This window comes from Zalophus californianus, chromosome 6 (assembly GCF_009762305.2).
Source record: "Zalophus californianus isolate mZalCal1 chromosome 6, mZalCal1.pri.v2, whole genome shotgun sequence".
Lineage (NCBI taxonomy): Eukaryota > Metazoa > Chordata > Mammalia > Carnivora > Otariidae > Zalophus > Zalophus californianus.
The window spans coordinates 372,003-396,980 of NC_045600.1; the positions used below are offsets into that span (position 1 = coordinate 372,003).

The 24,978-nt window shown below is 49.2% G+C and overlaps 2 gene segments (V, D, J or C); both read left to right on the forward strand.

Moving 5' to 3' along the window:
- Positions 1-24,978, forward strand: part of LOC113936889 — a 232,241-nt gene that overhangs the window by 141,939 nt on the left and 65,324 nt on the right. The window contains 2 exon segments of the C gene segment in view: positions 3,304-3,327; positions 24,056-24,108. Coding sequence covers positions 3,304-3,327; positions 24,056-24,108 — 77 coding nt within the window.
- The window catches only part of LOC113938949, a 155,114-nt gene that overhangs the window by 121,542 nt on the left and 8,594 nt on the right, over positions 1-24,978 (forward strand). Inside the window, 1 exon segment of the C gene segment in view lies at positions 24,374-24,419. Coding sequence covers positions 24,374-24,419 — 46 coding nt within the window.

Below are 24,978 nucleotides of genomic sequence, written 5' to 3' on the forward strand. Positions count from 1 at the left end.
CATCACAATGTGGTTGGGACATATGATGGGTGCACACTCCAGCCCAACACTGCTCCAGCTCCCCAAGGAGCCTCAACCAAAGCCCAAGAGGCCTCCCCTGTTTCCAGCAGGACACCTGCAGCTCTGGGCCTGCCCACCGCCTCCCCGGGCCCCGCCTCCATCCAGGGCTCAGCCCTCAGCATCCCAGGTTCCTCCCCAGCTGGGCCCTCAGGCAGATGGCCCCCCAAGGAAGGAGGATTTGGGGTGGGTCTGTGTCACTGTGGTATTATTATGGTGGTTACTATTATGACCACAGCATTACAGAGCCCATCAAAAACCCCAACCAGGGAGTCCCAGCCATGGTCGTGCCCTGGGGGCAGCGGGGACACCATCCCTGTATTTTGAACGTGGCCACATCACCGGTCTGGCTGGACTGTCCATCCCAGTGCTCAGGGATCCCCTAGGTCTGGGTCAAACCTGACCTCACCTGGAGACCCCTGGGACCCTCCATCCACACTGTAATCCAGGGGCTTCCAGAAAAGCACACCCTCCCCAGGCCAGTCCTTGGCATATCTGGGCACACACCCCAAGTCTGGGACAGACTCCACAAAGGAGACAGCATGACCCCCAGGGCTGCCCCCATAGCCCAGATCCACCAGGAGCCACCAGAACCCGGAGCAGACCCCACACCCCCTGTGCCCTGGCCAAGGAGGCTTGGCATCTATCTACACCTGCAGGGGGACCTCACCTACTCCCTGGGGAGGGCACCTAGACCGCCCCCATCTGCCCAGGACTGTGAGGCAGGTGCACGGGACACCTGTGCAGACAGGCCCACCGGGCTGTCGGACGGGGGCCTCCAGCAGGAAGGGGTCCTTCCCCCTCCCGCCAGGCTTTTTGACAAGGAACTTCCCACTGTGGAACTACATAGACTACACCACAGTGACGGACCCAGAGCAAAAACCCAGCCTGGACCCGGGGCCCTCAAGCCTGGCTCCTGAGGGCCCCAGGGCTGGCTGCCCACCACTGCTCAGCTGCTGATGGCCAGGTGTCCCTCCCCAGAGCCCCAGACCTGTGTCTCCATCTGGGAGGTGCTGAGTTGGCCCTGTACACAAAATATACTCTGCAACCCCCCCCTCCCCCCTGCACAAGGTCAGCTCCAGGTTCCAGCCTGTAAAAACCCTGCTGCATCTTTTCCTCCCACAGGTAAGTCCAGGGGACAAGGGACCCCACCACCCCCGCCCGACCCAATGCTTCCTGTGTCGGGGAACAAGACCAGGACATTCCTCACACTGGTGACCCACCACAGGGACAGAGCTGGGGCCGGGGTGCCCTGAGGACAACGTGGGGCCCAGGGCCTGGGAAGGGTGGTCAGGATGGGCAGAGCAGGTGGACAGGAGGTACCTGAAGCCCCAGCGAGGTAGGGACCACAGGGAGGGGCCGTGTGCACATCAAGAGAGCATGTGAAGGAGCCCTCCTCTGAGATGGGCAGGGGCTTAGGGGAGGGTCGGGGTCCCAGGGCAGCCCCCAGCCCAGGAGATGAGGAGCAAAGGCACCAACATGGGGCCCTTGGGCTGGGACGCTGAGCTTCACAGGACACATGAGCCCAGAGAGGACTCTTCCCCCCAGGCAGCAGTGATGTCAAGGCCTGAAGATCCCGCGGGACACGGGCAGCTGGAGGGGGGCATCCAGCAGAGGGCCAGCCCGCCTGCTCCACAATCCCAAGGGAACCTGAGAGAAACAGACAACAATGTCGGCCGGGCCCTGGGCAGCCCTCTCTGGAAGCCCCGGTGGTCAGGAGGTGGGACGAGAGACAACCAGGGTCCATCCTGCAGAGGGAAGCATTTAGGCCCAATCACCCACATTCACCACGGAGTCGATGGCCAGGGGCCAGTGGGAGGACAGCAAGTTCAGACTCCTGGGGCCTCGGGGAAGGTGGGGGACCTGTGCAGTCACAGTAACGTCACCCTTGTGGGGGCCCTGATATTCCAGCAGCAACCCCACCAGGTGTGTAGGAGGGCACCTGGGCCTCCCCTGCACCTGGGCCTCCCCTAGGACTGGAACACACATCACCTGTGTCCGGGCCTCCCCTGGGCCTGCCCTTTGTCTGGACCTCCCTGCACCTGCACCTGCATCTGGGTCTCTGCTGGGTCAGACCTCACCTTCATTTGAACCTGGCGCTGTCTTGCGTATGGACCTTCCCGGGTACTCCTCTGGGTTTCTACCTTCCAAGCAGCTGTACCTGGGCCTCCCCTGGATATGGATTTCCCCTTGGCCTCCCCTGAGTTTGGATCTGCCCTGCAACTGGACCTACACATCCCCTGGGTCTGGACCTTTTCTGCACCTGTACCTCAGTCTCCCTGCCTCTAGAAAACACTTCATCTATACCTGGGCCTTCCCTGACCGTCCCATGGGCCTTCTCTGTGCCTCCCTAATGTGGCTTCACCTACAATTGTTCCTGGTCCTCCCCTGGCCCTGGGCTTTCCCTTCACCTGTACATGGAAATACCCTGGGTCTGGACTTCCAAGCACCTGTACCTGGGCACCCCCGGGTCTGGACATATCCTCACCTGCTCCTGGACCTTCCCTGGGTCTGCCGCTCCCCTGTCCCAGTCCCTGGGCCTTCCGTGCTCCGGGGCCTCACCCGAACCTGCACCTCCTCACCTGTACCTGCCCCAGGTCTGGATAGAACCAGAAAGGACTGAAGCTGAACCAGGGACAGCAGGCCCTCTGGGGCTGGAGAATCTCTGGATCCATCAGCACAGCGGCTTTAGAGAAGGTGAGCTCACAGGCACATGGCAAAGGGAGACAGCTGTTGGGGGTCAGAAGCACAACCAGAGGCCTGGGTCCAGGTGGTCAAAGCCTGGCACCGTCCTTCCAGATGCCCTTGCAGTCCAGGCACACGACACAGACCCAGAGTCCCAAGGCTCAGCAGAACCAGGACTGACTCCTGTCTGGTCCTCCCACCTCTGGCCTCCCTGGGTGGGGGCACCTGTTGGCCCCAGGGTACAAATGGCCCCAGAGTGACCCCCACACCGTGGGGCAGTTTATTAACCCAGAAGGCCGTCACTATGTGGTTGGTAGCCATGATGGGCATGCACACCACCCCAACACTGCCGCTGCCTGCCAAGGAGACTCAACCAGGGCCCAGGAGGCCTCCCCTGTTTCCAGCAGGACACCTGCAACTCTGGGCCCATCCACAGCCTCCCCCGGCCCCGCCTCTATTCAGGGCTCTGCCCTCAGCATCCCAGGTTCCTCCCCAGCTGGGCCCTCAGGCAGGTGGCGCCCCAGGGAAGAAGGATTTGGGGTGGGTCTCTTTCACTGTGGTTTATTATAGTGGTAGTGGTTGGAACTACCACAGCATTACAGAGCCCATCAAAAACCCTGAGGAAGGGGAGTGGAGCAAGATGGCAGAGGAGTAGGAGACCTGGATTTCATCTGGTCTCAGGAATTCAGCTGGATAGGGACCAAACCATTCTGAACACCTGGGATCTCAACAGGAGATCAAAGCAAAGAATAGCAACAACTCTCTGAACAGAAAAGCGACCACTTTTTGGAAGGTAGGATGTGCGGAAAAGTGAATCCGAGGCGATATTCAGGAGGATAGACGGCGGGGGAGGGGGCCTCTGTCCGCCGCTTCTGGCAAGTGCTAGAGCCGCGGAGCACAAAATCGGAACTTTTTGAAGTCGGCTCCACGGAGGGACGTCGCTCCAGTGGCTAAGCGGGGGATGGAACCCTCGTGGGACAGTGTGGTCTCAGGACCCTTGCGGTCACAGACAGACTGGGGGTGCCTGAGTGCGGCAGAGCTCCCAGGGATCGGAGCGGGGAAGCCGGATGCAGAGACAGAGCCGAGGCGCGGGGCTCTCAGCTAGGAGTTGACATAAACTGTGATCGGTGAAACAGTCGGGCCACTGTTCCTCCATCAGGGACCCAACAAGCGGCAGAGCCGGGGAGACTCCCCTTCCTCCCCCGGAAGGAGCGGCGCGGGAGCGCACCGCAGGGATCTGCTGGGTTTGGAGACTCCACACGGGTCGGGTGCCAGAGATAGAAACGCTCGGTCACAGGCCAGGTGAGCACGGAGTGCGGCCGGAGACCGGGGAGATGGGAGTGACTGACTGCTTTTCTCTGGGAGCGCACTGAGGAGTGGGGCCCCAAGTTCTTGGCTCCTCTGGGCAGAGAGTGGGAGGCCACCATTTTCACCCTGGTCCTCCAAAGCTGTACGGAAAGCTTGCAGGGAACAAAAGCTCCCGAGAGCAAACCCGAGCAGATTGCTTAGCCCAGACCGACAAGGACAGGGCAATTCTGCCTCCAGCAAGACATTTGGGAACCAGGGCAACAGGCCCCACCCCCAGAAGTGCAGCAGGAACAGGCAGCCAAGCCCAAGTTTACCGATCAATGAGAACGGCAGAACACCAGCGCTAGGGGAATACTGCACATAGAATTCATGGCTTTTTTACCATGATTCATTAGTCTTTCAAAGTTAATTTTTTTAACCATTTTTTTGAAATTTTCTTTTTCCCTTTTTCAACCAACATCTTATCAATTCCTTTTTAATTTTTTTATTGTTATGTTAATCACCATATATTACATCATTAGTTTTGGGTGCAGTGTTCCATGATTCATTGTTTGTTCATAACACCCAGTGCTCCATGCAGAACGTGCCCTCCTCAGTACCCATCACCAGGCTAACCCATCCCCCACCCGCCTCCCCTCTAGAACCCTCAGTTTCTTTTTCAGAGTCCATCGTCTCTCATGGTTCGTCTCCCCCTCTGACATACTCCCTTTCTCTTCCTCTCCTGTTATCCTCTTCTTTTTCTTTTTTCTTAAAATATGTTGCGTTATTTGTTTCAGAAGTACAGATCTGTGATTCAACAGTCTTGCACAATTCACAGCGCTCACCGTAGCACATACCCTCCCCAATGTCTATCACCCAGCCACCCCATCCCTCCCACCCCCAACCACTCCAGTAACACTCAGTTTGTTTCCTGAGATTAAGAATTCCTCATATCAGTGAGGTCATGTGATACATGTCTTTCTCTGATTGACTTATTTCACTCAGCATAACACCCTCCAGTTCCATCCACGTCGTTGCAAATGGCAAGAACTCATTCCTTTTGATGGCTGCATAATATTCCATTGTGTATATATACCACCTCTTCTTTATCCATTCATCTGTCAATGGGCATCTTGGCTCTTTCCACAGTTTGGCTATTGTGGACATTGCTGCTATAAACATTGGGGTACACGTACCCCTTCGGGTCCCTACATTTGTATCTTTGTGGTAAATACCCAGTAGTGCAATTGCTGGATCGAACGGTAGCTCTAATTTCAACTGTTTGAGGAACCTCCATACTGTTTTCCAGAGTGGCTGCACCAGCTTCCATTCCCACCAACAGTGTAGGAGGGTTCCCCTTTCTCCACATCCCCACCAACATCTGTCGTTTCCTGACTTGTTAATTCTAGCCATTCTGACTGCTGTGAGGTGGTATCTCATTGTTCTAGCCATTCTGACTGCTGTGAGGTGGTATCTCATTGAGGTTTTGATTTGGATTTCCCTGATGCCGAGCGATGTTGAGCACTTTTTCATGTGCCTGTTGGCCATTTGGATGTCTTCTTTGGAGAAATGTCTGTTCATGTCTTCTGCCCATTTCTTGATTGGATTATTTGTTCCTTGGGTGTTGAGTTTGATAAGTTCTTTATAGATTTTGGATACTAGCCCTTTATCTGATATGTCATTTGCAAATATTTTCTCCCATTCTGTCGGTTGTCTTTTGGTTTTGTGGACTGTTTCTTTTGCTGTGCAAAAGCTTTTTATCTTGATGAAATCCCAATAGTTCATTTTTGCCCTGGCTTCCCGTGCCTTTGGCGATGTTTCTAGGAAGAAGTTGCTGCGGCTAAGGTCGAAAAGGTTGCTACCTGTGTTCTCCTTTAGGATTTGGATGGACTCCTGTCTCACGTTTAGGTCTTTCAACCATTTGGAGTCTATTTTTGTGTGTGGTGTAAGGAAATGGTCCAGTATCATTCTTCTGCATGTGGCTGTCCAATTTTCCCAACACCATTTGTTGAAGAGACTGTCTTTTTGCCATTGGACATTCTTACCTGCTTTGTCAAAAATAAGTTGACCATAGAGTTGAGGGTCCATTTCTGGGCTCTTGATTCTGTTCCATTGATCTATATGTCTGTTTTTGTGCCAGTACCATACTGTCTTGATGATGACAGCTTTGTAATAGAGCTGGAAGTCCGGAATTGTGATGCCGCCAGCTTTGCTTTTCTTTTTCAGTATTCCTCTGGCTATTCGGGGTCTCTTCTGGTTCCATACAAATTTTAGGATTATTTGTTCCATTTCTTTGAAAAAAGTGGATGGTATTTTGATGGGGATTGCATTGAATGTGTAGATTGCTCTAGGTAGCATTGACATCTTCACAATGTTTATTCTCCCAATCCATGAGCATGGAACGTTTTTCCATTTCTTTGTGTCTTCTTCAATTTCTTTCATGAGTATTTTATAGTTTTCTGAGTACAGATCCTTTGCCTCTTTGGTTAGATTTATTCCTAGGTATCTAATGGTTTTGGGTGCAATTGTAAATGGGATAGATTCCTTGATTTGTCTCTCTTCTGTCTTGTTGTTGGTGTATAGGAATGCCACTGATTTCTGTGCATTGATTTTATATCCTGATACTTTACTGAATTCCTGTATGAGTTCTAGCAGTTTTGGGGTGGAGTCTTTTATCAATTCCTTTTTAAAAAAAATTTTTTTTTACTTGAACAGAGGCTGCTGGGAAGATGGCAGAGTAGGACGTCCCTGGGCTGACCTCTTGCTGCATGGCTGCCTAGAGAGCACCCACGTCGGCATAAATAACCCAAAAAGCAGCCCAAAAACTGGCAGAACAGACTCTCTGCAGCCCGGCATAGACAAGAGGCCACAACGAAGCAGATCCACCCCTTCTGATCGCTCTTGGCAAGATCCCGTCAAAGCGGTACCACAAGCCTGGCAGTGTGTGCATGGCCCAGACAAGGTCAGCACCACTCCAGAGTGAGTCCTGCCCCAGGGAGAGGGGAAGATAACCACACACCCGTCTTACTGTGACCCCAGCAGTGGGCTGAGGGCAGGCAGCTGGTCTGACTGCAGGCCCCGCCCACCAACAAAAGCTTCTCCGGGGACGACACAGGGACAGTGCCTGCAGTTTGGTGCTACTGCATCTCTGGCAAACACCTGGTCTGACTCGACTCAAGCCGAAGGCAGCCCCGGAGCAGCCCACTAACACCACGGGCACCAGACTCTGCCCACAACAGGCAGGGAGCCATCGCAGACAACAGGACTGAAGGCAAACACATCCCAGCCACAAGGTAGGACACCGCTGGAGCAACACACATAGGAGACACCCCCTGAAGCACCAGGTTCTGGGGAACAGACATTGCACTGCAGGACCTCTTCTTCATAGAGCCACTACTTTCAAGTGCAGGAGATGTAGCTGACTTTCCTAACACAGAAAAACAGACAACGCAAGAGACAGAATGAGGAGACAGAGGAATGTGTCCCAAATCAAAGAACAGAACAAAATCAGAGCAGGAGACCTAAGCGAAACGGAGATAAGTAATAGGTCTGATAGCGAATTTAAAGTAATGCATGAAGATTCTCGCTGGATTTGAGGAAGGACTGCAGGACTTCCTTGAGACCCTCCACCAAGAGCTAGGAGACATAAAAAAGAACCAGTTAGAGCTATTGGATTCACTAAATGGAAATAAAAATAGACCATCTGGAATAAATAGCAAGCAAGAAGAAGTAGAAGAAAGGACCAGCCACCTGGAGGACAGAGTCATGGAAAGCAATCAAGCCAAGCAGATGAGGGGGGGGGAAATACACAAAATGAAAATAGACCCAGGGAACTGAGCAACGCTGTCAGGCCTAACAGTCGCATGATAGGGATCCCAGAAGGAGAAGAGCGAGGAAAGGGGGCAGAAGATTTGTCTGAGGAAATAATAGCTGAAAACTTCCTGAATCTGGGGAAGGAAAGAGAAATCCAGATCCAGGAGGCACAGAGAGCCCCCAACAAAACCAACCCAAAGAGGTCTGCACCAAGACACGAAGTAAATAAGATGGCCAAAAGTAGTGAGAAAGAGAGAATTTTAAAAGCAGCAAGAGAAAGGAAAGCAGGTACATACAAAGGAAACCCCATACGGCTATCAGTGGGTATTTCAGCAGAAACTCTGCAGGCCACAAGAAAGTGGCATGATACATTCCAACTGCTAAAAGGAAAAAATCTACAGCCAAGAATACCTTATCCAGCAAGGCTTTCATTTAGAATAGAGGGAGAGATCAACTTTCCCAGAAAAACAAAAATTAAAAGCAAAACCAGCCATGTCGCTGTTACACACGATGCCATCGGCCTGTGGGTCCCAAATTCAGCCGCCCTCCTGTCCGAGTCAGCGTGCACGGCCTGCCACCTACTAAATGCCAAGTCAACACGACTTCACCTCAGATTGGCAAGGGCTCGAATTGACACTGTTCCCCTCAAATTTCAGCCACTGTGCCCAAGTTTGTGCACAAAAGTGGGAATAATTATAACAGCAAATGAAGCAACCCAAACATCTATTTCTGTGGAAGATAGAATGGATAAAAGGAGTGTGCTAGGCTGAGAACATCTCGAAAAAGCATATGAAAAATACATACAGCATGATTCTGGTTAGTTAAAAAAAAAACCCAAAAACCTGGGAGGAATAAAACAAGATGAAACCAGAGATGGAGACAAACCATAAGAGACTTCTTAAGCATAGGAAAGAAACAGGCTTCCTGGAGGGGAGCTGGGGGGCGATGGGGTGACTGGGTGGTGGGCATGAAGGAGGGAAAGTGATGGAATGAGCACGGGTGTTGTATGCAACTGATGAATCACTGAACTATAAAACTAATAATACACAATATTGTTAATTAATTGAACTTAAAATTAAAAAAAGGAAACCCCCCCAAAAAAACATTTCTACTTTTCATTTTTAGAGTCATATTCTATCCCTTCATAGTAGTTACCCTTATTTTTGGCATATATATATATAAGTTCTTCTCCCTTTAAAATTTTGAGATACAGGTCCTTTTAACAGATCTAAATGTACCCTAAATCTCTAGTGTATGGCTTTGTTCTAGTCTCCTGCCTGATCACATTCTCTCTCCCCCACTTGTTTTCTTTCTTTCTTTCCTTTTTTTAATCCTCTTCTTTCTTTTTTCAAACATCTTATTAATTCCTTTTTAAAAAATTTTTATAATTTTCACCTTTACATTCATATTCCATCCCTTCATCATATCAACCCTTATTTTGGACATATATGTCTTTCTTACTTTAAAATTTTAGAAGGCACTTTCTTCTAACAGACTACAATGCACCCAAAATCTAGTGTGTGGCACTGATCTCTGCACCAGCCTGATCATATTTGATCATATTCTGGTTTTTTGTTTTGTTTTGTTCTGTTGTTGCTTGTTTTTATCTCTTTTTCTTTCTTCTCCTTTTTTCTTTCTTTCCCTTTCTTTTCCCCTGGTTTCAGGTCTTTTCTGATTTGATTAGAATATATTTTGTGGGGACGTTGTTAACCTGTTAGCATTTTCTCTCATTCATCTATTCTCCTCTGGACAAAATGACAATATGAAAAAAATCACCTCAACAAAAAGAACAAGAGGTAGTAAAATCTGCCAGGGACCTACTCAATACGGACATTAGTGCAATGTCGGACCTAGAGTTCAGAATCATGACTTTAAAGATACTAGCAGGGCTTGAAAAAAGCATGGAAGTTATTAGAGAAACCCTTTCTGGAGAAATAAAAGGACTAAAATCTAACCAAGTCGAAATCAAAAAGGCTATTAATGAGGTGCAATCAAAAATGTGGGCACTAACTGCTAGGATAAATGAGGCAGAAGAGAGAATCAGCGATATAGAAGACCAAATGATGGAAAATAAAGAGGCTGAGAAAAAGAAAGATAAATAACTACGGGATCACGAGGGCAGAATTTGAGAGATAAGCGATACCATAAGATGAAACATTAGAATAATTGGGATCCCAGAAGAAGAAGAAAGAGAGAGAGGGGCAGAAGGTATACTGGAGCAAATAATAGCAGAGAACTTACCTAGTGTGAGGAAGGAAACAGGCATCAAAATCCATGAGGCACAGAGAGCCCCTCTCAAAATCAATAAAAATGGGTCAACACCCCGACATCTAATAATAAAACTTATGAGTCTCAGAGACAAAGAGAAAATCCTGAAAGCAGCTCAGGAGAAGAGATATGTATCCTATAATAGTAGAAACATTAGATTGGCAACAGACCTATCCACAGAGACCTGGCAGGCCAGAAAGGACTGGCAAGATATCTTCAGAGCACTAACGAGAAAAATATGCAGCCAAGAATACTATATCCAGCTAGGCTGTCGTTGAAAATAGGAGAGATAAAAAGCTTCCAGGACAAACAAAAACTAAACGAATTTGCAAACACGAAACCAGCCCTCCAAGAAATATTGAAAGGGGTCCTCTAAGCAAAGAGAGAGCCTAAAAACAGCATGGACCAGAAAGGAATACAGACAATATACAGTAACAGTCACTTTACAGGTAATACAATGGCACTAAATTCATACCTTTCAATAATTACCCTGAATGTAAATGGGCTAAATGCCTCAATCAAAAGACACAGGCTATCAGATTGGATTAAAAAACAAGACCCATCGATAGGCTGTCTGCAAGAGACTCATTTTAGGCCCAAAGACACCCCCACATTGAAAGTGAAGGGGTGGAAAACCATTTACCATGCTAATGGACACCAAAAGAAAGCTGGGGTGGCAATCCTTATATCAGACAAATTAGATTTTAAAACAAAGACTGTAATAAGAGATGAGGAAGGACACTATACCCTACTTAAAGGGTCTATCCAACAAGAAGATTTAACAATTGTAAATATCTGTGCCCCTCACATGGGAGCAGCCAATTATATAAGGCAATTAATAACAAAAGCAAAGAAACACATTGACAACAATACAATAATAGTGGGGGACTTTAACACCCCCCCTGACTGAAATGGACAGATCATCTAAGCAAAAGATCAACAAGGAAATAAAGACTTTAAATGACACACCGGACCAAATGGACTACATAGACATATTCAGAACATTCCATCCCAAAGCAACACAATACACATTCTTCTCTAGTGCCCATGGAACATTCTGCAGAATAGATCACATCCTAGGTCACAAATCAGGTCTCAACCAGTACCAAAAGATTGGGATCATTCCCTGCATATTTTCAGACCACAGTGCTTTGAAACTAGAACTCAATCACAAGAGGAAAGTCAGAAAGAACTCAAATACATGGAGGCTAAAGAGCATCCTACTAAAGAATGAGTGGGTCAACCAGGAAATTAAAGAAGAATTTTAAAAATTCATGGAAACCAATGGAAATGAAAACACAACTGTTCAAAATCCTTGGGATGCAGCAAAGGCAGTCCTGAAAGGAAAGTATATAGCAATACAAGCCTTTCTCAAGAAACAAGAAAGGTCTCAAATACACAACCTAACCCTACACCTAAAGGAGCTAGAGAAAAAACAGTAAATAAAGCCTAAACCCAATAGGAGAAGAGAAATAATAAAGATCAGAGCAGAAATCAATGAACTAGAAACCAAAAGAACAGTAGAACAGATCAATGAGACTAGGAGCTGGTTCTTTGAAAGAATTAACAAGATTGATAAACCCCTGGCCAGACTTATCAAAAAGACAAGAGAAATGACCCAAATCAACAAACTCATGAAGGAAAGAGGAGAGATCACAACCAACACCAAAGAAATACAAACAGTTATAAGAACATATTATGAGCAACTCTATGCCAGCAAATTAGATAACCTGGAAGAAATGGGTGCATTCCTAGAGATGTATCAACTACCAAAACTGAACCAGGAAGAAATAGAAAACCTGAACAGACCTATAACCACTAAGGAAATTGAAGCAGTCATCAAAAATCTCCCAACAAACAAAAGCCCAGGGCCAGATGGCTTCCCAGGGGAATTCTACCAAACATTTAAAGAAGAATTTATACCTCTTCTCCTGAAACTGTTCCAAAAAATAGAAATGGAAGGAAAACTTCCAAACTCGTTTTATGAGGCCACCATTACCTTGATCCCAAAACCAGACAAAGACCCCCATCAAAAAGGAGAATTACAGACCAATATCCTTGATGAACATGGATGCAAAAATTCTCACCAAAATACTAGACAATAGGATCCAACAGTACATTAAAAGGATTATTCACCGCGACCAAGTGGGATTTATCCCTGGGCTGCAAGGTTGGTTCAACATCCGCAAATCAATCAACGTGATACAATACATTAACAAAAGAAAGAACAAGAATCCTATGATCCTCTCAATAGATGCAAAGAAAGCATTTGACAAAGTACAGCATCCTTTCTTGATCAAAACTCTTCAGAGTATAAGGATAGAGGGTACAAACCTCAATATCATAAAAGCCATCTATGAAAAACTTACAACGAATATCATTCCCAATGGAGAAAAAGTGAGAGCTTTCCCCCTAAGGTCAGGAATGCACAGGGATGTCCACTATCACCACTGCTATTCACATAGTATTAGAAGTCCTAGCCACAGCAATCAGACAACAAAAGGAAATCAAAGGCATCCAAACCGGCAAGGACGAAGTCAAACTCTCACTCTTTCCAGATGATATGATAGTTTATGTGGAAAACCCAAAAGACTCCACCCCAAAACTGCTAGAACTCATACAGAAATTCAGTAAAGTGGCAGGATATAAAATCAATGCACAGAAATCAGTGGCATTCCTATACACCAACAACAAGACAGAAGAGAGAGAAATCAAGGAATCTATCCCATTTACAATTGCCCCCAAAACCATTAGATACCTAGGAATAAATCTAACCAAAGAGGCAAAGGATCTGTATTCAGAAAACTATAAAATACTCATGAAGGAAGTTGAGGAAGACACAAAGAAATGGAAAAACGTTCCATGTTCATGGATTGAAAGAACCAACATTGTGAAGATGTCAGTGCTACCTAGAGCAATCTACACATTCAATGCAATCCCCATCAAAATACCATCCACTTTTTTCAATGAAATGGAACAAATCATCCTAAAATTTGTATGGAACCAGAAGAGACCCCGAATAGCCAGAGGAATGTTGAAGAAGAAAAGCAAAGCTGGCGGCATCACAATTCCGGACTTCCAGCTCTATTACAAAGCTGTCATCATCAAGACAGTATGGTACTGGCACAAAAACAGACACACAGATCAGTGGAACAGAATCGAGAGCCCAGAAATGGACCCTCACCTCTATGGTCAACTCATCTTTGACAAAGCAGGTAAGAATGTCCAATGGCAAAAAGACAGTCTCTTCAACAAATGGTGTTGGGAAAATTGGACAGCCACATGCAGAAGAATGATACTGGACCATTTCCTTACACCACACACAAAAATAGACTCACAATGGTGAAAGACCTCAATGTGAGACAGGAGTCCATCAAAATCCTAAAGGAGAACACAGGCAGCAACCACTTCGACCTCAGCCGCAGCAACTTCTTCCTAGAAACATCGCCAAAGGCAAGGGAAGCAAGGGCAAAAGAGAACTATTGGGATTTCATCAAGATAAAAAGCTTTTGCACAGCTAAAGAAACAGTCCACAAAACCAAAAGACAACCGACAGAATGAAAGAAAATATTTGCAAATGACATATCAGATAAAGGGCTAGGATCCAAAATGTATAAAGAACTTATCAAACTCAACACCCAAAGAGCAAATAATCCAATCAAGAAATGGGCAGAAGACATGAACAGACATTTTTCCAAAGAACACATCCAAATGGCCAACAGACACATGAAAAAGTGCTCAACATCGCTCGGCATCAGGGAAATCCAAATCAAAACCTCAATGAGATACCACCTCACACCCGTCAGAATGGCTAAAATTAACAAGTCAGGAAATGATAGATTATGGCAGGGATGCGGAGAAAGGGGAACCCTCCTACACTGTTGGTGGGAATGCAAGCTGGTGCACCCACTCTGGAAAGCAGTATGGAGGTTCCTCAAACAGTTGAAAATAGAGCTACCATATGATCCAGCAATTGCACCACTGGGTATTTACCCCAAAGATACAAATGTAGGGATCCAAAGGTGTATGTGCACCCCAATGTTTATAGCAGCCATGTCCACAATAGCCAAACTGTGGAAAGAGCCAAGATGTCCATCGACAGATGAATGGATAAAGAAGAGGTGGTATATATACACAATGGAATATTATGCAGCCATCAAAAGAATGAGTTCTTGCCATTTGCAACGACGTGGATGGAACTGGAGGGTGTTATGCTGAGTGAAATAAGTCAATCAGAGAAAGACATGTATCATATGACCTCACTGATATGAGGAATTCTTAATCTCAGGTAACAAACTGAAGGTTGCTGGATTGGTGGGGGGTGAGAGGGATTGGGTGCCTGGGTGATAGTCTTTGGGGAGTGTATGAGCTATGGTGAGCACTGTGAATTGTGCAAGACTGTTAAATCACAGATCTGTACCTCTGAAACAAATAATGCAATATATGTTAAGAAAAAAAGAAGAAGATAGCAGGAGGGGAAGAATGAAGGGGAGTAAGTCAGAAGGGGAGACGAACCATGAGAGCTGATGGACTCTGGAAAACAAACTGAGGGTTCTAGAGGGGAGGGGTGTGGGTGGATATGTTTCCCTGGTGATGGGTATTAAAGAGGGCACGTTCTGCATGGAGCACTGGGTATTACGCACAAACAATGAATCATGGAACACTACATCAAAAACTAATGATGTAATGTATGGGGATTAACATAACAATAAAAAACTAAAAAAAAAAAAAAAAAGAATGGTTTGATCCCTATCCAGCTGAATTCCTGAGACCAGACGAAATTCAGGTCTCCTACTCCTCCGCCATCTTGCTCCACTCCCCGAAGAATTTAAAAAATTTGTGGAAACAGGGGTGCCTGGGTGGCTCTGTCATTAGATGTCTGCCTTCGTCTCAGGTCATGATCTCGGGGTCCTGGGATCGAGCCCCGCATTGGCCTCCCTGCTCAGCAGAAAGCCTGCTTCTCCCTCTCCCACTTCCCCTGCTTGTGATCCCTCTCTCGCTGTGTCTGTCTCTGTCAAATAAATAATTAATAGCTTTAAAAACTAAATTAAAATAAATAAATAAATAGAAATTCATGGAAACAAATGAAAATGAAAACACAGCTATTCTCAACCTTTGGGATGCAGCAAAGGTGGTCCTAAGAGGGAACTATATAGCAATACAAGCCTTTCTCAAGAAACAAGAAAAGTCTCAAATACACAAGCTAACCTTGCACCCAAAAGAGCTGGAGAAAGAACAGCAAATAAAGCCTAAAGCAAGCAGGAGAAGAGAATTAATAAGATTAGAGCAGAAATCAATGAAATAGAAATTTTAAAAAAGCATAGAACATATCAACAAAACCTGGAGCTAGTTCTTTGAAAGAATTAATAAGTTTGATAAACCCTTAGCTAGACCTATCAAAAAGAGAAAGGATCCAATTAAATAAAATAATGAATGAAAGAGGAGAGATCACAACCAACACCAAAGAAATACAGCTATAAGAGAATATTTTGTGTAACTATATGCCAAAATATTAGGCAATCTGGAAGAAATGGATGCATTCCTAGAAACTTGTAAACTACCAAAACTGAAACACAAAGAAATAGAAAACCTGAACAGACCCATAACCAGCAAAGAATTTGAAGCAGTTATCAAAAATCTCCCAAAAACAGGAATCCAGGACCAGAGGCCTCCCAGCAGAATTCTACCAAACATATAAAGAAGAATTAATACCTATTCTTCTGGAAAAAAAGAAAGAAAGAAGAAGAAGAAAGAGAGGAAGGAAGGAAGGGAGAGAGAGAGAAATGGAAAACTTCCAAACTCATTCTATGAGGCCAGCATTACCTTGATCCCAAAACCAGACAAAGACTCCACCAAAAAGGAGAATTACAGACCAACATCCCTGATGAACACCGATGCAAAATTCTCAATAAAATAGAGGTGGCTGGGTGGCTCAATTGGTTGAATATCTGACTCTTGATTTCAGTTCAACTCATGATCTCGGGGTTTTGAGATTGAGCCCTCCATCCAGCTCTGCACTCAGTGGGGAGTCTACTTGTGGATTTTCTCTCTTCCTCTCCCTCTACCCCTCCCCCCACTCATGTGCACACTGTTTCTCTCTCTAAAATAAATAAAATATTTTAAAAATTCTCAATAAAATATAGCAAATTTAATTCAACAGAACATTGAAAGAATTATTCACCACCTTCAAGTGGGACTCATTTCTGGGTTGCAGGGGTTCAATATTCATAAATCAATCAATGTGTAAAGCACATTAGTAAAAGATAAGAACAATATGATCCTCTCAATACATGCAGAAAAAGCATTTGACAAAATACAGCATCCTTTCTTGATTAAAAAAAAAACCTCCACAAAGCAGGAATAGATGGAACATACTCCACATCATTAAGGCCATATACAAAATACCCACAGCTAATATCTTTCCTCAATGGAGAAAAACAGAGGCGTTCCCCTACCATCAGTAATAGGACAAGGATGTCCACTCTCACCATTACTATTTAACATAGGACTGGAAGTCTTAGCCTCAGCAATCAGGCAACAAAAAGAAACAAAAGGCGCCCAAATAAGCAAAAAAAAAAAGTCAAATTTTCACTGTTTATAGATGACATGATACTATGTACAGAAAACCTGAAAGATTCCACCAAAAAATTGTTTGTACTAATACATAAATTCAGCAAAATTGCAGGATATAAAATCAATGTGCAGAAATCTATTGCATTTCTATACACCAATCTGGAAGCAACAGAAAAAGAAATCAAGGAATCAATCCCATTTGCAATTGCACCAAAAACAATAGGATACCTAGGAATAAACTTATCAAAGAGGTACAAGATCTTGTACTGTAAGAACTATAAAACACTTATGAAAGAAATTGAAGAGGACAGAAAGAAGTGGAAAAATATTCCATGCTCATGGATCGGCAGAACATTGTTAAAATGTCTATACTACCCAAAGCAATCTACACATTTAATGCAATCCCTATCAAAATACCACCAGCATTTTTTCATAGAGCTAGAACAAACAATCCTAAAATTTGTATGGGGCCACAAAAGACCCTGAATAGCCAAAGCAACCTTGAAAAAGAAAACCAAAGCTGGGGGCATCACATTGCCTGACTTCAAGCCATATTACAAAGCTGTGATCATCAAGACAGCATGGTATTGGCACGACTACAGACACATAGATCGATGGAACAGAATAGAGACCCCAGAAGTGGATCCTCAACTCTATGGTCAACTAATGTTTGACAAAGCAGGAGAGAAGAGTCCCTTCAATAAATGGTGCTGGGCAAATTGGACAGCCACACACAGAAGAATGAAACCAGACCATTCTCTTATGCCAAAATAAATTCAAAACGGTTGAAATACCTCAATGTGAGACAAGAATCCATCAAAATCCTAGAGGAGAACACAGGCCTCAACCTCTTTGACATCGACCACAGCAACTTCTTACTAGACACATCTCCAAAGAGAAGGAAAACAAAAGCAAAAATGAACTATTGCAACTTCATCAAGGTAAAAATCTTCTGCACAGCAAAGGAAACAGTCAACCAAACTAAAAGTCAGCCTGTAGAATGGGAGAAGATATTTGCAAACAACACATCTATAAAGAACTTGTCAAACTCAATGCCCAAAAACCAAATAATCCAATTTTAAAATGGGCAGAAGACATTAACAGCCATTTCTACAAAGACATACAACCTGCTAATAGACACATGAGATGCTCAGCATCACTCATCATCAGGGTGAAAATCAAAACCACAATAGGATACTACCTCAGAACAATCAGAATGGCTAAAATCAACAAAACAAGAAACAACCAGAGCTCATGAGGATACAGAGAAAGGTGAACCCTCTTACCCTATTGGTGGGGATGGAAACCGGTGCAGCCACTCAGGACAACAGTATGGAGGTTCCTCAAAAAGTTAAAAATAGAGATTCCCTACAATCCAGCAAGTGCACTACTAGGTATTTACACAAATACAAGAACACAAATTCAAAGGGATACATGCACTCCAATAATTATAGCATACTATAGCCAAATTATGGAAATAGCCCAAGTGTTCATGGATGGATGAATGGATAAAGATGTATCATATAAATGCAACAGAATATTATTCAGTCAAAAAAAAAGAATGAAATCTTGTCATTTGCAGTAACATGGACAGAGCTACAGAGAACAACGCCAAGTGAAATAAGTCAGTCAGAGAGACATACACCATATGATTTCACTCGTGTGTGGAATTTAGGAAACAAAACAGAGGAGCAAAGGTGAAAGAGAAAGAAAGACAAACCCAGAAACAGAATCTCAACTGTAGAGAACCCACTGATGGTTTACTAGAAGAGAGATGGGTGGGGCACGGTGGCTAGGGATTAAGGAGTGCACTTGTCCTGATGAAATAAAATTAAATGACTATTTTTTAAAAAATTCTTGAAGATTTCAGCCTCCATGTCATGGCAGATCACTCCTTGCCTCTTCTCCACACATGCTCCCTGTCATTGAACGTCTCTTGTGCACCACTACCTCTTAAACCTGCAAGACTCTCATGAGCAAGATGTAGTTCCTGTGTCCCTGCAGATGAGGGATTGTGAAGCTTAGAGCATTCAAGAGACTTTTCCGAGGGAAATCATGGTAAACGTGGAGCAGGACTAAGCTGCACATCTGCACACACCGAAGCCCCTACCCCTTCCCTATTCTAAGAAGAGCAGCTGGTCTACCCACTGCAGGGGCCCCAGGGAGCTGGCTCTTAGCAGACACAGAGCCACCAGCAGAAAAGCAACTCACCATGCATGAGCTAACTGGGTCAGTGGCCATGGTGGCGGCACCTCAGCACCTTCATATTCCAAAAGCTGAGGGAGTCCCGTTGCCCTGTTCTGTCCATTTGGACACTTTTTCCACAGAACATCCACTTTCTTTAACACAATTTGGGTGCCCAGCCTTGACCAATGGCCATTGGGAGGCTCCCAAGAATTCCGAAGGCACTTTGCTCTTCCCCTCCCACTCACTGCTAGCTGGGAACCTATGATGACAGGAGTCTGTGGGAACAATGAGGAAGGGGTAAGAGCCTCCCAGTCTAAGTCAGGACAGCCCTCAAGAGAAAAGCTTGAATGTGCCTCAAAAGTGCATATGGCTAGCAATGCCCAAGAGCATGCCAACAATAACAAGGGGGATGGTAAGGGTGACCTTGGGCTGTGGACACCCTTCTGGGTACTGTTGGCTGAGTATTGAGCTTGACCCAATTTACTCTAACCTTAAGGTAAAGAAGGGGTGAAGGGGGATGTCATGATCTCTGAGACTTTGTACATGTCCAGGTCATTGGAGGGACTGGCCTGTCGGCACGGGCATGTCCCACTCTTGGGGACTGGGGAGTGCTGCCCTCAGGACCTGAGCCCTGGACCTACTGCTTCCAACATGGAAGACCCATCGTGGCCACCAACCCCTTCCCCACGGCAGCTCTCAAAAGCAGCCGTTCCGTGCCAGCCAGAGAGCAGGTTGACATGAGGCGTCTGTCCAGCTGCGTGTGCTCCTTAGACCCTGGCAAAAGGAGGGCATTCCCAGGTCCAGGGGATGAAAGCATCAGGGAGGCCCGAGATGGACACAAGACTCACTCTGGACAAGGAGGTGCAAAAGAAGCTGGGGCTTCCCTTCTTGTACAAAAAGCCAGATTGGCAATGAGAGTACCTTAGCTCCTGCCCATTCCTCCTGCTTCAGGTACCAGTGACCGCAGCAGCTCCACTCCTGCCAGGGAGGCACGGCCTTCACAGAGACACCTGCCCAACACCCCATACCCTCAGCAGCTGGGCAAGCTCCCGTCCTGACTCCTCATTCAGTGAGGAGACCAACGTCTGCCCTGGCTACCCCCTCGTCAACCCTTTGTCGTGTGCATTGAAGGTGCTCTGTCCCGTAGACCATGATGACCACCCCAGCCAGTCCCCTCTCAGAAACGTGGGGAACATATGAGCTGCCTTCTCGGGGCTTTGTTAACCCCACCACCACCTCTCTGGGCTGCAGGGATGAGGTGGGGACCCTGCCGGGAGCCACTGGTGTCTTCTGTTCTTTCCATAGCAGGACTTGGTGCCCCCTCCCATTGTTTTTTCATATTTGTTTGTAAGCTCCTGCCTTTTTTTCTGGTTCTTACTCCTTTTTGGTCATGTCTCAGAGTCTCAGAGGAGGGAAATTCTGTTTCTTATTCCTCTCTATTCCCTTTGGTGGCTTCTCACAACTGCTGGTTTGTTGGCAACAGAAGCTCTTTACAGGTTCTGGCCTGAGAGATGAAGCAAGAAGAATTTCCTCTTGTGTTTTTGCCCATGAAGACCTTCCTTCTGGAGTAGTGTGCTCAGGAACCAGCTCCCCAATGGCAGAGGCCATCAGAGGTCAAATCTCAAATATGAATCTTCTCCCCAGGAGTGTAAGGAATGCTCTCAGTACTTGCCAGAGCGTGTCTGCATTCTGGCCATCTGGTCTACCACCGTGCCCGATTCTAGGGGAACACGACCCTGGAGTATGATTAGCTCACCGAGGCACGGCAGCACCACAGGCCTGGAAGGACATCAAGGCCCCATGCTAGCCGCTCCTAGCTCACCAGCCATTTTCAGAAGCAATTGCATGGACATGTCCTGACTGACAGGGTGCCCTCCCCACCTGCTGCAGGGGTTCAGCCTCCAGCTTGACTCCGAGTCTTGCTCAGGTCAGCTAAGTAAGCCAGGAGACACCTTCCCAGTTACCGTTCTGGAAGGGGTAGGGCCCCAGGAGCCTGCAGCTGTGGGCAGTGACTGGAAGGCCCACCAGTGAGCCCAGTCCTGACCACCCCATTACAGTGATCCTGCACTCGCTGGGGCACACACCTGTAACCCCCATGTCTTTTCCCTGGAGGGCAGTGGCAGGCTCCCAGAACCAGGTCGTGGGATGCTGCAGAAAGAGCCCAGCTGGGGCTTGAGCACAGCCAGACATATGGTTTGCAGGCTCTGGAGCCAGCACAGCTGCCCTGACCCAAACTCCACATGGCTGTGCCAGGAAGAGCCAAGGATGGCAGGTCAGAGTTCTCCATGGAAGGCTCAAGAGCTTTGCCAAGCTTAGGTCCCATCCTCCACAGGGGCCCGATAGGACCCGCTGGTCTGCAAGAGCTGCACCGGATCCTGTGCAGCCAGACGGTGCCTGCAGCTGACTGGTTCTCAGCCATGGTGAGGAGGCAGGGCTAGGGACTGGGGCTGGGAGCTGGAGGCAAGGGTAGTCAGGGCATGGAGGGCACCATCCCTCCCCCAGCCAGGAACTGAAGGGCCTAGAGAGCCAGGGCAGGTGCCTCCTGAAGGGCCAGAGCAGACCCCACCCCTGGTTCCCTCAGAGGAGACGGCAGGTCCAGGGTTGAGACCCCAGCGAGCTGGAGGAAGCCCTGCCTGCGAGCCAGGAGCCACCCCTATGAGCCCTGGAGGGAGGGCGGGCTCGGGAGGCCTGGGCATGGGGGTGCGGGGGGACCACAGGCCGTGACCCACTCCTCAACCTGCCCTGCCCCCAACCCCAGGTCCTCAGGGCCAGCCGGTTCTCACACAGGCCCAGGACTACCTCCCCCCAGGGACAGACCACTGCTCTCCTCCACTCTCCCCACCTCACTCCTGCCTCTTCTCCCTCACCTGCATCCTTCGCAGGTCACTTGGGGCCGTTGCGCTGGTCTGCCCTTACACAGGGCACCCCCACAGTGCTCCTCTGCCTCATCCCCCCGTGGGCTGATGTCCACCATGTCTGCAGAGGCCCTGTGCCCCACCATCACGGCGGGGTCTCCCCGGCACCTTGTGTCAGCCTGCTGGAGGCCGACATCACCAGCTGCACCTACACCACATTCCCCAACTTCCCTCCATTTCCCCAAGACCAGGCTAGGAACCTGGAGCCCCACCTCAGACACTCCCCTGCTCTCCCTGCGCCCACCCCCTCCCACAGGAGCCCCCATGACCTACCTGTCACCCCGAGGGCTCCCTGACCCTCTCTCAGCACCCAGGCTTCCCGCTCCTTGTGCCCCCAGGCTGGCCTAGATCCATCCTCCACACCGTACTAGACAGAACTTTCCAGAAAGAGACTCTAAACCAGGCCCACACATCTTTCCACCTCTTCGAGGGGCACATAGGCCACATTTGAATCCAGCTACACCAAGCAACGTGCCCTGCTCTCCAGACCCACGGCCAGTGTGCGGTCTTGGCCTCGGCTGTCCCTCAGCCTGCAGTCACACACACACAGACTTCTAACCTGCCAGCAAGCCCCGGGACATCATCACTCCATCCCCGTCCCCGGCTGTGTCCATGCCCCTAGCTGTTTCCCCTGCATGAGCTCACCGGCCGCACTCAGGCCGGCCCGTGGGAGCCCGTGTGGGTCTCCGCCTCCCTGAATGCCACACCTGGTGAACCTGCAGGTCCCAGCGCCCAGCCCCAGGTCTGATGCGTGGGGTCAGGGGAGAGCGGCCTGTAGAGGTGGGAGGGCCACCCCCGTGGAGCATCGAGCCCCTGCACCCGCCCCACAGCCAGGGGCATGCGGAGCTGGAAACCCTCCTCCAGGACCCGCAGTCCCGGCAGACAAGCACAGCCCTGGCCCCCAGGAGCCTGTTCATGAGGGACAGTGAACAGGCAGAGTTCACAGGGTAGCTGCTTCTGGGTCCACAGACCTGGCCAGGGGGAAGGCAGCCTCAACAGCTGAGCCTCAGGCAGGCCCCCTGGGGCCCGGCTGGCGGGAGTCATGCCCCCTCCAGGTAGGCCATGGACCTGGGTGCGGCCCTGCTGGCAGCAGCCGCCGGCCTTTTCGGACCACACGGCTCAGATGCAGGAGGCCTGTGGGCACAGCCCTGAGTCTACTGTTATTTCTGAAAAATAAAAGGAAAACGGACACAGGAAGGCCTTCAATATTGTGATGATTGCTAGTGGTGGCAAATTGCTGCTGAGTCAAGAATGGCTGGAGGATGGAGGTCTGTGGCCCCATCTTCCCTTGCGCCTGCCTTAGGGCCTTTGGGGATTTGGCTGAGCCAGGAACCACAGCGCTACCTGGGGCCACAGTGATTCACAACCCTACAGAAACCCCGTGTGGGAGCACTCCAGGGGCTGATGGGTGCTCACCCTCCTGGCTCCCCACAGACCCGCAGGGGCGGGGGGAACCCGAGAAAGCTGGAGGAGGGGTGCTTAGCCCCCCCAGAAGGCGAGGGGACTTTCAAGTGGACATGACACAGCCAGGGGGACGGCCTGGGTGACTGATGGGCTGGGGGAGGGGTGGTGTGGGCAGCGGCCTGGATACTGGGGGTGGGGGTGGGAGCTTGGTCCCGCTTGGTCAGGCGGGGCGTGCAACCCTGGGCCACGAGCAGTGAGGGCCATCGCAAGGCTGTTCGGGGAGAAAGTGACCTCAGGCCCCACGTGAGTCGGGTGTCAGGAAGGACATCAAATGCCAGGCCAGTGCATTGAGTGCAGGAGGGAATGTGTGGGGGCACAGGGTGGGCCGTTTCTTCCAGCAGGAAGCAGACTTTCCGGCCCCTGGGGCTCCCTGGGGACCCTGGCTGGTGGGGGCTTCTGCAGGCCTCAGCACTGGGACAGTGCACTGTGCGTATGCTCACTTCGACACCTGGGGCCAGGGTGCACTGGTCACGGTCTCCTCAGGTGAGTCTGCTCTCCCACGCTGAGCCAGGGCAAGCCTGCTCTGTGTCTCGACTCGGGGTGGGAGGTCAGGTGGGTTTTTGTATGGGAGACGTAGATGGGCAGAGGATGTGCTACTGGGATTTGGATCACTGGAGCCGGGGGCAGGGCGGCAGGGTCCCTCTGGGTTCCGGGCCCCGTGGGGACTAGACTCAGCAGCGGAGCCCCTGGTGGCAAGGGAGCCGAGGGCCAGGCAGACAGAAGCCCCGGCACAGGCGTTGGCCGGGAAGCAGAAGTGTGGGGCTGGGTTTTCGGTGTGCGGGGGCTGGGCGGCTGCATCAGCGTGGCTATGGCTACTTCGATGTTTGGGGCCAGGGCACCCTGGTCACCGTCTCCTCAGGTAAGAGGGCCTTCCGTCTGCCCCGTCCGTCCCAGCCCTGGGGCAGAAGTCTCCCGAGACGCCCTGGTCTCCGCAGGGCCGTGTGGGGAGCCCAGTGGACTGCTCCTGAGGCCGTGAGGTCCTCACTGTAGGGAACAGGGTTGGCAGAGGGGGCTCTGTGTCTGGGGTGTGCAGCCCTGAGGACGGAGGGCATCCGCCAAGGCTGGGCAGCCGGGCAGGGGTGAGGTTTTTGTACACCCCCTAACGGCGCCCTTGGCAATGTGACAACTTTGCATACTGGGGCCAGGGGACCCTGGTCACCGTGTCCTCAGGTGAGTCCTCACAGCCCTTCTCGCTCCTCTCTCTCTGGGGCTTTTTGCTGCATTTGGGGGGAAAATTACGGTGTCTGGGTCTGGGATTTGGAAGGACTGGGGCAGCCGGTGCCCCAGGAAGGGGCCAGCGGGCCAGCAGCTGCCTGCCTTCCTGGCTCTCGGCCACCCTTGCCTCCTGGGGCCGTCCTGTCGGCCCCACCGGGTGGGCTTTGAGGTCCGAGGCCTTAGCGGGGCCGACTTCTTGTCTGGGGTCCCCACACAGTTGTCACTTTGTGACAACTCATTCTACAACTGGGGCCAGGGGACCCTGGTCACCGTGTCCTCAGGTGGGTCTTCAGTCTCCCCCTCTGGCTGCACTTGGGGGGATCAGGCTGTTGGGGTTCCTGGGGGCCAGGAAGGGGACAGAGACAGGGGCCTGGAGATCGCCCTGCCTTGAGGACGGCTGCAATCAGGGACACGGCGGCTTCTTTGGTCAGTCCGGCTACATTGTCCAGGACTTCTTGGGGGCCACGGCAACTGTGGCATGATCAGTGGAATTGGGTTCTCCGCAGCTGTGGCC